The sequence below is a fragment of the Mustela nivalis genome, assembly GCF_964662115.1.
Source record: "Mustela nivalis genome assembly, chromosome: 13".
Lineage (NCBI taxonomy): Eukaryota > Metazoa > Chordata > Mammalia > Carnivora > Mustelidae > Mustela > Mustela nivalis.
In genome coordinates this window covers 51515445-51528282 of record NC_139032.1, presented here as the reverse complement: position 1 = coordinate 51528282, position 12838 = coordinate 51515445, and the positions used below count along the sequence as shown (strand labels likewise).

At 47.2% G+C, this 12838-nt stretch overlaps 1 protein-coding gene across 2 annotated transcripts in view; it reads left to right on the top strand.

Moving 5' to 3' along the window:
- The window catches only part of MOB3B (MOB kinase activator 3B), a 201353-nt gene that overhangs the window by 158537 nt on the left and 29978 nt on the right, over positions 1-12838 (top strand). Inside the window, exons 3-4 of one of the 2 annotated variants that reach the window (XM_082694541.1) lie at positions 7526-7728; positions 11644-11728. In XM_082694541.1, the coding sequence (XP_082550667.1) occupies positions 7526-7728; positions 11644-11694 (254 nt within the window). In that variant the 3' untranslated portion in view covers positions 11695-11728. Of the gene's footprint in view, positions 1-7525; positions 7729-11643; positions 11729-12838 lie in introns of those variants that run through there. The other variant, XM_082694542.1, reaches the window with a different exon arrangement.

Here is a 12838-nt window from a genome sequence, read left to right as displayed (position 1 = left end):
GCCAACTACTTGTGGGACCTGGGATGTTTGAGGGCAGTTGTCGGTGTCGCTGGAGACCATCTCTTAGCCCTTCCTCTCTACACCTCCGTGGTGCAGGTCCAGCCTGGTGTGATTCGTGAACCAGTCTCATCCCCAAGCATTGGGCGTTCTCTTCCAAAGAAAAGAAAGAAGGTGATGAGGACAGGAATGCATTTCAGCGAACACAGAAACTATCCGCAATTCTTATTTGAGTTTGGGACCTTTGTCTCCAGCCTGTGGCCCCATCCTTCCGGTCATTTCTGCATTCTCTGAGGGACTCTTTTGCCTTTGCAGCATCTGTGATAGGATGAAAAAGGAAACGTAAGCCATTTAGACAGCTTCTTTTCTTCCAGGTGTGTCTGCAGAGGAAGGATTGAACGGGGCATCTGCTTGGTGCAAGGGAGGGAAGAGGAGGGAGGAGGAAGAAAGAAAACGGACTGAAGCTCAGAAGTCACTGGGATTTTTTATTCAGTTTTGTTTTGGAGAAAGGAGATTTACTAAGTCAGAGATAAAAGACAAATCCACATGGGGCCCCAGAGAAATTATTATATTCCATGCTCGATTTAGCTGTGGTACTGAATGTGGCTTGGAGATCAGAAAGTTGTGGTGAGGCACATTCATAAACTCTGCAGGGCTCTGTCATAGGCTGGGTCCCTGCCGAGCACCCTGTCTTCCTGAACAGTGGAGGCAGAGCTGGGGACTGCCTGGCAGCCTTCAGGAGAGTCCAAGCCAGACAGGCTCACCTCACCCTCTGCTTTCATCCCCGCTCTCGGGCTCAGCCCCCTTCTTGGCCTGAACGTCCTGCAAACTGCAGCCTTGCTTCGAGTCTGATTTCTGCCGGAACGGCACATGAGTGATGGGGTTGGGATTCTGACCTCTGCCCCGGCATTTTGCCTCAGCTCACTCTGGCATCTGAGCTCAGCCCGGCCCTATTTTGGGTTCACCAACTTCATTTCATTACTGAGCCATTTGCAGAGACCAAGCTCCATCACATGATCTGAGACCATCCAGATCCAGGGAGGGGTGTGTGTGCGTGTGTGCGTGTGCATGCGTCTGCCTGTCTGTCACGTTTTTGTAGAACACTCTTCTGAACACATCTCCTTTTGGAACAACTTCTTAAAGACTAAAATTTTCCAGCTTGAATCTGAGAGTCCTGGGACAGGGCTGGGGGTGGGGCAGAGGTGCGGGAAAACCGGAGAGACCGGGTCCGTGACTGCAAATCACTTAAAGACTCTCTGATCAAAGGTTGTTTTCTGTATCAATCAGTACCTATCTGGGTCTGGGATTATAGTCACATGGTAAGTCTCCATCGCAATAAGTAGTCAAAGTTTAACTGCAAGCACTTCAGACGCACACCCTACTTCAGTTAGGAATACTGGTTAATATTGTCTGCCATTAACTTTCTAATTGAGTAAAGTAACTGAAAATTAACAATCACCACCTGAAAAAATACATTGAAAGGCAAGGAAGGGAGGTTTTAATGATAAGAAAAGAGGAGTTTCAGGTTTGTTTGTTTTTTTCTTCCCACCCCCGAGGTAAGATCAAAATGTTCTTATCACAGAGCTCGCCTTCCTTTTCACCAAAAGCAGCATGGAGCCTCCCTTGCTAGGAACGTATCAAGATCCTGGCAAAAGGCTATCATTTCTGCTGTCGGCTTTTTCCCTCCCCCAAAGAGGAGATGATAGACTCCCATCTTGACTAAATAAGATCCCTGCTCTTTTATGATTCGATTTTGATGGATGACTGTTCCCCATGTAGCCCCGTGCCAGGTACTTTTAAAGGCGGACTCAAAGTAAAAAACAATCCCTTTGTTCAGGGAACTTAACAATTATACAAGACGTTAAGTATGAGAAACTTGTAGAAAATAATGTAAGGCAGAACATAGCCCCTCTGAGTTCTTTGTAAATTCAGAATTGATGTGTTAATACCTGAAGTGCCCTCCTGAAAAGTAAATATGCAGGAGGAATTTAATCCCAAAGTATTTTCTGAAGAACACTGGGTCCATGGGATACTCAAAGTAACGGTTCCTAAGAGAGTCTGCAAGGCATTTGTGTCCGCAAGGCATTAGGCAAAGCCTTTTATACGTGTATTTAATCCTCATAACCACCTCACGAGCTACAGATGACATTAACCTCCTTTCTTTCTACATGGGGAAACTGAGGCTTAGAGGAACCAGCCATTTGCATATGACTGCATTGTGAGTAGAAGAAGTAGAATGAGATAGAAACAAATGCCAGGCTTTTGTTACAGGCTCTGTGTTTTAAACCAATAGCTATAATGAGGGAAAAGAGGGGTTCAGAGTAAAATAGGACTTTTTGCTGCAGGAGTTCTCAGGTCCTTTCCTATGCAGAGATACACTATAAACCTCTGTGAAAGCAGCATTTTTGCAAATACATTTGATCTCATGTCCCTCTCTTTTTTTAGCCAAGGCTCTCCCAAATTAGTTTAAAAACATGCCTTGGGAAATACTAAAGTGGAGGATCCGTAATATCTCCTACACGCAGGAGAGGCAGAGCGACCGGAGGTTGGATGTAGTCCTGAGCGGGGTCATTGGGGCCACGTGTCCACGTAGACCGCCCTCTGCCCAGACCCGACCAGAGCACGACTCCCTAAGGTGCGGGCCGTCATTGTAACGAGCCCAGCATCTATTTGTGGTGATTCATTAGCCTGTCATTCTTCCCGCTGCTGGACTCTAGCCATTTAAAGCAAGCAAACACACATTTTTCAAGCTCCTTCTATAAGCCAGGTCCTGGGCTAAGTGCAGGTCCTGAAATGCTGCTCTGTTCCCTACCATCTTGGAGCCCATAGTGACAGGATGTAGAAGAGAAAAACCCGAGTTTTAGAGCCAAACCATTACCACCCTTTAGCTGTGGGGCCAGGAGCAAATACTTTGAGCTAAGCCTCAGGTACTTGAAAAAAACAAAACAAACAAAACAAACCTGCCGGGCACCTGGGTAGCTTAGTTTACTAGTGTCCGACTCTTGAGTTCAGTTCAGGTAAGGATCTCGGTCCTAGAATGGAGGCCCACGTCAGGCTCCACTCCCCAGCGGGGAGTCTGCTGGAGGGTTTCTCTCTCTCTGCGCCCCCCCAATCTCTCTCTAAATAAATAAATCTTATAACAAAAAATAAAACTGTGCCAATAATACCCAGAGTGTTGTTGGGACACACTGCAAATCAGGCATCACCCAGAGCTCCCTTTCCTGTGGCTATTTAATAAAAATTGGATATTTCTTAGCAGCATAACAGAGACAAAAACCCTCAGACTGATCTGATTTCCTGAGCTGGTCCCTCTGGGACCTGTCAAGGAAGGGAGTGGATCAGCAGGATCAAGTCTTGCCTTATCTCGCTGCCACGGAGCGTGTTACACAGGGTGAGATAGTTCCAGAGTCCACCAAAGGGGTGGACAGCGGTTCTTTACCTCCAAAGGAGTGATGTCTTCCACTCCTCACCTTCTGAAGGTTTATTTAAAACACACACACAGACATGCATGCTACACAGATATAGGCATACATGTCTGTACACACACATAAACACACATTCACACACATACAACACACAGGTATATACACATGCATATATACATACACACACGCACACTTGTATATACATTCATACATAGGGACACACACACACAAATCTGAACACCTGGAAGGCAGAAGAGAAGGGGAAAAAAGAGCTAAATACTCTACCAACTATAGAAAAGGCCCCTGAACCATAGATAATAATTGAAAAAATTTCCCAACTGCCATTTAGCTTTCTTATTTTTTTTTTAAGATTTTATTTATTTGTTTGAGAAGGAGAAAGAGCACAAGCAGGTGGAGCTGCAGACAGAGAGAGAGAGGGAGGGAGAAGCAGCTTCCCCACTGAGCAGGAAGCTGGACATGGGGCCCCATCCCAGGACCTGAGATCGTGACCTGAGCCCATGGCAGGCACTCAACCGACTGAGCCGCCCAGGTGCCCCAAGCATTCTTCTTCTTCACCCCATTTTCTGTGAACTGGGATTTTCTGTCTGGTTCAGCAGAGAGCCCTAGGGTTCCTGGGCTCCCTAGAGCTCCCACCCCAGGACTTCTCAGCTTCCAGAGTTGGCTTGAGGTGACCGGTGCTCCCTGAGCACATCCTGACTTGAACCGTTTGCAATGTTCACTTTTGAAGAATGAATTACATGAAAGGGAGGGAATAGTGGAAGAGTCTGAGCCAACCTTGTAGCCAGAGTCAGTCAAGAGATGCTACACCTGGGGTTTTATCAACCAGGGGAGTTCAGGGAAAAAATGACAAAAGTACAATTTAGTCTGACAGTTCCCCCCTAAGTACCTGTTACAGTAAGACACTAGTTTAAGGACACTACAAAACAAATGTTTTTTCTCAATTTTACAAGGCAGAAGAGTGATGAGGTAATCTGCCTGTATGGCAAGTAAACTGTAGGACTAGGACTTTAATCTTCCAGAATCTCAAAGCAACTCCTCTCTGCTACTCTAGTGACCATTTCTAGCCATAGCGCAAAAGGGAGACCCAAGAGGCAAACCAAGTTGGAGGACAAAGGCAAAGCCAGACACCAGGTATGGGATGGAAGGCAGAGCCAAGAGTGCAGGGATGGGGCAAAGATACAAACTGGGGACCATCTAGAGGGACCTCACAGTCGTCATGAACATGCTCAGTGCATCCGAGACCACCTTACCCGCGGTCAGTGTGTGGGGGTGGGGCTGATCCAGCCGGTGAAGTGGCCCAGCTGAGACTCCCCGTGTTGCCTGGCGGCCGGTGAGCCTCTGCTGGACTGTGGCAGGGGGAGTGAAAGGTAAACTTGCCACAGGAGGGTCGGGCCACCCAGAAAGGAAGGGCCACAGAGCTGGAGGTGCGCGCCGAGCCCCTGGGCAACATCTCGGGTTTTCAAGGTGGTTCTGGGCTTTGGGGTTGGACAGACCTCGCTCCAGACCCCTCCTCTACTACTTGCCAGCTGGGTGACCTTGGGCAGCTACTTAATTTTCCCAAGTCTGTTTTCCCGTCTTTGAGATGGAAACAGTCATAGTACCTGTCTTTAAGCCTTGTTCTCAGAGTTCAGTCAGCTAATCCACATAAAGCTTTTGGCTCAGTCCCTGGAACACAGTAAGTGCTCAGTAAATGTTGGCTTTTTCTATTAGTCTCAGGTCCTAAGGCATGGACAGAGGAAACATATCTCTCCTTGAAGGCAGCAGAGTGTTTTAGCTGATCTCCTATCACCTTGAATCTGTGACTGTTGCGGATATAAACTTTTTTCAAACTTCGCTCACTTCCCACCACTTTTTGTGTTTTAAATCCTATTTCTGTACTACTAAGAGTAACTTTTGGATGCCTCGTTACACTTAGCCATCAAGCTATGTCTCTGTCCTTGGCAGAGAAAGAGTGACATACTCCAAACATAACCAGATCTTATGGTGTTTAGAACCAGGCTGACTTGGTCCAATTCCCAGCCCTGCCACTTTTTAGCTAAATAGCCTGAAGCAAGTTAATCTGTGCTTTAGAGTTTCAGTGTTAGTCATCTGTGACATAGGAGTAGTAAAGCCTCCTTTGCAGATAGGTTGTAAAGGAATCAGATGTCAACCCTTGGTGTTGTCACTGTGTGGGTTACAGGGGTTCCCTTCTGATGGGAACACACGGGGGATTCCTTCACCTCTGGGACTTGAGCTGCTCTGAAGACTCCAGACCCTTCCCCAGCCTGGCAGCTTTTTGCTGGCCCCTCCTCAGCATAGAAAACCACCCATGCTCTCTGCAAGGGGCTGCCCACTCCCCAGCTTTACCTCACCTCCATCCCTAAGTCCCAGCATCTGTTGCCCAGACAGCTGCCAAGCTGTGCCCAAGTCTCTCCCTGGGTTTCATTTGATAGGTCCCACTTTGTATTTGAAGAAAAGCGGGTATTGGTGCCGGGCCCCAGGGAGGCAGACTTTGCCTCTGCCAGCTGCCAGTCATGTTCTCTCTCTCGCATCGTGCCGCCGTGGGGTCCCAGGTGATCCCATTACAGAGTATCTCACCAGACAGCTGCCACTGGGACCCTGTGGAGGGATGGACGGTGACCAGAGCCTACCCTGAGCACACTCTGCAGTTCTGTGGAAAGGCTGGTAGCCATGTCTGCCTTTTCTTGGTAACAGTGATGTATTCCTTATAACAACAGCTGAATGCTCCAGACCTTACTGTGGGGAGAGAAAGGGCGTCCTTTCCATTTAGTCAGTTCTTCCTCCTTTCTAGGCACTATTGATTTTACTCACGTGAACACCCTCCTACTCATGCAAGGAAGGCCTTATTATGATCCTTCTTTTATAGAAGAGAAACCAGAGTTGCATGGGCACCACGTCTAATCCTCACAACCACTGTATCTAATCCTCACAACTGCTGGAATTTTTATTTACATGTGGAAGAGCTGAAGCTCCGAGAGGTTAACTCTCTGGCCCGTGGTCATACAGCTGGAAAAATTGCAGAGCAGGAATTCAAAGTCTGTTTAACTTACAACATGTCACCACTTAAGGACAGTGTAAATAACAAGAGTTTCAACAGTGTTTGAGACGGAGAAAGGAAGTGGGCTTGTGCATTCTGCTGTGTCGTTCTGACCAGCAGGCAGTGGTGGTCACCAGAGAGGAAATCAGGGTGCCTCCTCCTGTCCATAACCCACTCTGACCTTCCTCAAGGAGACGTGCGAAGTGGTGACAAGTGCAATGTCCGCTATCTAGGGAGATTGTTGCATTTGCCCACCTCAGCAACAGTGAATCTCGGGAAGAATTTGGATCAGAATTTGCACACGGGTAGCCTGGAGGCCACATTAAGCCAGAAAGATGTCTTGTTTTGACCACTGGTATTTTTTTTTTTTAAACTTGAGATTTATTGCTCATGTTTTTAAAAATGTAGCAAGTTCTCATAGTGCTCCAAATTCCTGAATTATCTTGGAAAATCAGAAGTTCTAAGAGCCCTGGGCCTCTGTCCCCATTAGGCCACCATTGGCTGGAGTTTTGCCACGGCTGCTCCCTTTGAGAGGAAGGTGCTTCCCAATTTGCTGTAGTCCCGGTGGCCCTCTATTACTCTGTGTCCCTCTAGCATTGCTCGCCTCCTACCTGCTGTCTTATATTAGATGTAAGAGGAAAATGAAGCTTCTTGTGCTCTATAAAGTTGGGGGGGGGGGAAGAAGGGAGAATATACATTTCTATGTAAAAATAAAAATTTAATATTTACATATAAATAAAATCCAATATTTGTATGTAAATAAAAGCATAGATCTAGATACAGATATAGATTATCCCAAAGAAACAAACCAGGCCCTCTTCGTTCATTGCTTGGGTCTCTTCCGGGTCACTGCTGGTATTTAAACGTAAGGGGTCATTAGCCACTGTCTGAGGCAGCGTTGGCTGCCGCTGCCCACGTGGAGCCCAGCCTCTGCGAGCTGGCCTGGAGGCTCCCACGCAGGACGTTCTCCAGCCTCGTGCCCGCGCTCCCGGGTTTCCGGAGCTTTCCCGTCACGGCTTTGTTCTCTCTCTTTTGACTTCTTTAGGTGTTCCCTTCCCCAAGAACTTCCTTCAGATCTGCAAGAAGATCCTGTGCCGCCTTTTCCGCGTCTTCGTCCACGTCTACATCCACCACTTCGACCGCGTCATCGTGATGGGTGCGGAGGCCCACGTCAACACCTGCTACAAACACTTCTACTACTTCGTCACGGAGATGAACCTCATCGACCGCAAGGAGCTGGAGCCGTTGGTGAGTGTCCCCGTGCAGGGCTGAGCCGTGGGTCACAGCGCACTGCCACAGCCAGGCGAAGGGCTGGGCCGTGAGCCGGCAGGTGGAGTTCGGTGTAAGGGTTGGAAGATGCCAGAATGTCCCCTAACCTCACCAAGTACCTACGTTTCTCTCTGAGTGGGGGCAGAAGGGAGTGGATCCACTGATTTACATAACCCCTTAAGTGAGGATCTTTGATATCTTACCTCAACTGTTTAAAGATAATGAGGGGGCACCTGGGCGGCTCAGTCCTTAAGCATCTGCCTTCTGCTCAGGTCAGGATCCCAGAATAGTGGATCAGCCCCGCATCAGCATCCGGCTGCCTGCTCACCGGGAGGCCTGCTTCTCTCTCTCCCACTCCCCCTGCTTTGTGTTTCCTTTCTCGCTGTGTCTCTCTGTGTCAGATACATAAAATCTTTTTTAAAAAAAAGATAATGAGAAACGTTCTTTGGATCGGTAAATATGTATTTAGCAGCTTTTGTGTGTCTGCTGCTAGGCATGCCAAGTCAAGACAAACTGTAGCTTTGACTCCAGAGATGGAGACAGAACGAAGGCGCAGGTAAGAGTCCAGTGCCTCCAGGATTTTGCTTTTCATACTGAATCTCCCCGGATGCAGTTTTCATGGTATATATTAAAATCCAGAACATTTAAGAAAACTTTACCATAGTTGTTTAGGTGAATGGGGTGGGTTCCTTGTATTTGCTTCGTAAGGTATGTTTACAGTTGGACCCCATCTGTGCTCTAGAAGCCCAGAAACCTTAAAAATCCCAGCACCTTTTAACACTTAATGTTGGATGCCATCATCACAGCTGTTTCTCGCCGGCTCTACTGAAACTTTCCAGTACAATGCAGGGCTTTATACTAAAATCATGCTTTTTTCTGGGAACATTAAAAGTGACAGTTTTGCTAAATAGAACTGACAGGGCAACTAACTTTCATCCAAGTCTATTTGAATAATGAGCAAAGCAGAGGCCAGGCTCTGGTCTTTCGCTAGTTTTTTAAATCTAGGTTTTATTGTTACTTATGTATGGTGAAGACCAAGGATCAGGGAAACAATTGCCATTGAAAAGATAGATTATTACACTCATACATCTGAAGAGAAGGGGGCACAACATGTCATGGGGAGTGTGGCGGGGGTGTGGGGGCATCCAGGGAGCCACCAGGGCTGGTGGGCTGGTCAGAGGCAGAGGGAGCAGGGAATATGCGGCCAAAGGCTTTTATTGTGGCTTCTCTGGGAAGGAACAATGTGAGTCAAACTAAGCAGGATTGGAATTGAATGGACTAATTTGAATCATTTCAGGAGGCGCTGGGGAATAGGGGCTGGCTTAATTGTGTGGTACCTGGACCTGGGGTGATTAGGGGAGGGCAGCCGCAGCCCCAAGGGTGAGATGCCTAAAGGAGGTGGTTGGGGCTGTGGGCCCCAGGTTGATTAGTTTGTATTGACTGGAGAGTAAACAGCTGGAGGTTGAGTTGTTTACTACAGGTAGGAATTGGCTAGCCCTGGGAGGGGCAGTCCCTCCGGGGTGGGCAAGGTCAGGATGTTAAAGAATCAAAATAGAGGGACACCTGGGTGGCTCAGTCAGTTAAGCACCGCCTTTAGCTCAGGTCATGATTCCCTTAGAGCCTCACATCGGGCTCCTGCTCAGTGGAGACCCTGCTCTCTCTGCCTGTTGCTTTCCCTGCTTGTGCTCTCTCTCTGTCTCTCTCTTTCTCTCTCTCTCTCTGTCTCTTTGACAAATAAATAAATAAAATCTTTTTTTTTTTAAGATGGAAATTCTGTTAAAAGATCTAAGTGCTTGACTACAAATGCTTAAAAAAAAATTACAAACAAGGAAAAAGACATGTTTATTATGATACAATACCTATATCTGGCAAAGAAATTTATATATCACCTTTAGAGTTTCTCAATTTGAAATCTATTATTGGGCTGTCAAAGTACATGGCAAAAAATATTTTTGTTTGCATCATTAGGAGTTCCAGAACGGAGCAAGACTTTCTGGGCCCAAATAAGATCTATCACTGGTGAAGGAAAAGCTCGTTTTCTCCATTTTCTTTCACAACAGCATTCTAGAAAGTTACTGGGGGCAGGAACCAGGTTGTCTCTGAATTTAGTAGAACAAACAGTGTGGATAGAAGCTTCCCGGTTGAATTCTCCTACTTTGTCCTGTTTAAAGGCCGGCCTGGGTAAACAGTCCCTACAAGGCGAAAAGGTTGTGCAAACAGCTCAAGGGAGTTAAAATACTGGAAAGAGTTGATAAAGCTAATTTTAGAAAATGTCAAGTACAAAGGAAAGAGGGACTAGGGGCCCTGGAAATGAAGAGGGTGGAGAAACCGTGAGGGGAATTACAGTCCGTGTGAAGGAGGCTCTCCCTCTCGGCTCTACGGAGGGAAAGGAGCAGAAACATCAGATGGGTAGAGCCCAGAGTCAATTTCTTCTCTACATCCAGAAGCATAAAGGCTATTGTAAGACAAAGCTGAGCACAAGCCAGTAGAGAAGGCCATTCTTTGCCATTAAAAAACTCTCAGTTCTATCTTCTATAACTGAAGAAGAGCCTCATGGATTCTAACACCTGGCAGTGCCAGGAGCTGGCTGGAAGTCTAGAGTCACAGAAAGGCCCCAAGCAGCCCGCTGTTCCAGATGAAAGCCTCTTTGGGGGCATGGGGTAAAACTGACTGGATTAACCAAGAATTATTAACTGTGGAAGTGAGCAGGAAGGGTATCGGTGGTTCCCCCTAGCACCTTTTCTTTCTTTCTTTCAAACAGTATCCTTCCTACCTTTCTGTTTTCCTAATTGTAATTGCAGGGTGATTAATTTTAATGCTTTTACATAGTAACTAGTGTTTTCCATGCCGAAGTGCCTGAAATTCTGTTCATTTTACACAAACTATGAAGTAACAGAAGAAGAGATTAAAGATGTTTCTGAGGACAATAATTCTATAACGTCAGGCTCTGGATACTTAGCATAGTCCAGTGTCCACTAAGAATACTGGATTTGTGGATTGTTCTTACTGAAAAGAACGCTTTCAGTCATTGATAATACTAGAATACCTAACTTTTTTAAAAAATTAATTTATTTTAGAGAGACAGCGCAAATGTAGTGGGGAGGAGCAGAGGAAGAGGGAGAAGGAAACTCAAGCAGACTCCATGCTGAGCACAGAGCCCAACATGGGGCTCTATGCCACGACCCTGAGATCATGACCTGAGCCAAAACCAAAAGTCAGGCACTTAACCCACTGAACCATCCAGGCCCCCAGAAAACCTAACTTCTAAGTTGGCTGTAGCAATGAACATATTAAAGTCAGCCATTGTATGTCAAATCAACATATTTTTGTTTGATTTGCATATATCAAGTACCCTGTGTATTCAGCACAAGTTGTTCAGATGTTCCAGGGCATAAGAAAGATGCTTTCAAGAATTTACAGATGCAGGGGTGCCTGGGTGGCTCAGTCGGTTAAGCGTCTGCCTTCGGCTCAGGTCATGATCCCAGGGTCCTGGGAGCAAGCCCTGTATCAGGCTCCCTGCTCAGTGGGAAGCCTGCTTCTCCTTCTCCTCCCCCCTCTTGCTATCTCTGTCGCTATCTCTGTCTCTCTCAAACAAAAATTTTTTTTTAAAAAAGGAATTTACATGCAGTCTAAAAACTGTACAACAATGACACGCTCATCTTCTGCTCTGGAGGGATGATGAAGAGGTCAAGCATTTGGCTTCACATTCTCCCATACATTCTTCAGAAGCGAAGGCGGCAAGGGACCAGAAGGGCGGCGTCTGTGGAGCCAGTTTCCTTTGGAACGTCAGCATTCCCAGAGTTCCCACACCTCCAGTGGGACATTCCTGACTGCATGCCTTGGGACTGCACAGTGTGGGACTCAGAGACGCCACCTCCTGCTTCTCTCTGCCAGGCTCCCGGCACGCGCGGCCACCCTCCCCGGCTCCCAGTGCCTTGCCTGTAGCTTTGTCTGCTGTTGACGGAGTGTCCAGCACCCTGGTTGTGTGAAGACCCCAGGACACCAACAGGGTAGGAGATCCAGGCTCGGTGCTTAAAAATAAGACCCAGACTCTCTGGGTTCAAACTCTTCAATTACTAACTTGCCATCTTGAGCAAGGTAGTTGGTTTTGCAAAGCCTCTTTTCCTCATTCATAGAATGGGTATAATACTTGAATTGTTATAAAAATTAATTGGATCTGTCACATGGTGAATGCTTAAGAAATGTTGGCTGTTAAGTGAGATAATGAATATTAAGTAACTGGCATACAGTAAGCAGGGGTACCCCAGTTCTCCCTTCCCAGCTCCCGTGGCCTTTTGCCATCTTAGGTAGCCTTGAAACAGGTATAGGTGATTGTATTGGTATCTCTGATGGGATGGTCAGCTCTCAGAAGGCTGGGAGTTTACAGGCGATAAGTCCACATGCCCATGTTGCCAAGTACCTGCTAAATGCTTACGTATTTTGAATTAAGAAGAGTACTTTGGGGAGGATGTACCTCCATTTGGAGCGATTACATGCCGGTCATTCCTCCCTTGGAGCCACCTTCATCTCAGACCATGCCAGCAGACTTCCACTTAACACTGTTGGAAATAAAGCTTCATCCTGTTGGATTAGCAGTAGAGATTAAAATGCAAAATTAGGCACAGAGCAGAGAAGGGATGCGTCATCCGTCTTAGGCCTGACAGAGAAAAATGGGACCTCAGCTTCCAGGCAGTTCTCTGTTTTAGATGCCAACTAGATCACCTGGGGGGGTGTTGAATGCTCTCGTACTGCTGTGTCCAGGTGACTGACCCTCCCCGATTTGGCACTGAAAGTCTCATGTCCTGGGAAAATTCTCCACCCCTGGCAAACTGGGACAATTGGTCACCCTCTCAGGCCCCAGAGTGGGAATACAATTTGGAATCCAGAAGCTGGGAAGAGGTCACTCTGGCCAACCCAGTGAGGAAGGCCAGGGCGTCTGTCCCCACAAAGGGCTCGACTCATGGCTCCTACTGGGACCTGCTGGTCAGTAGCAGCCTGGGAACCCATTTCATCTGTTCTCCAGCAGTTCGGGGGGAGACTGGCGCACAGACACAGACGCGCAGACACAGACGTGACAGATGAGCCATTT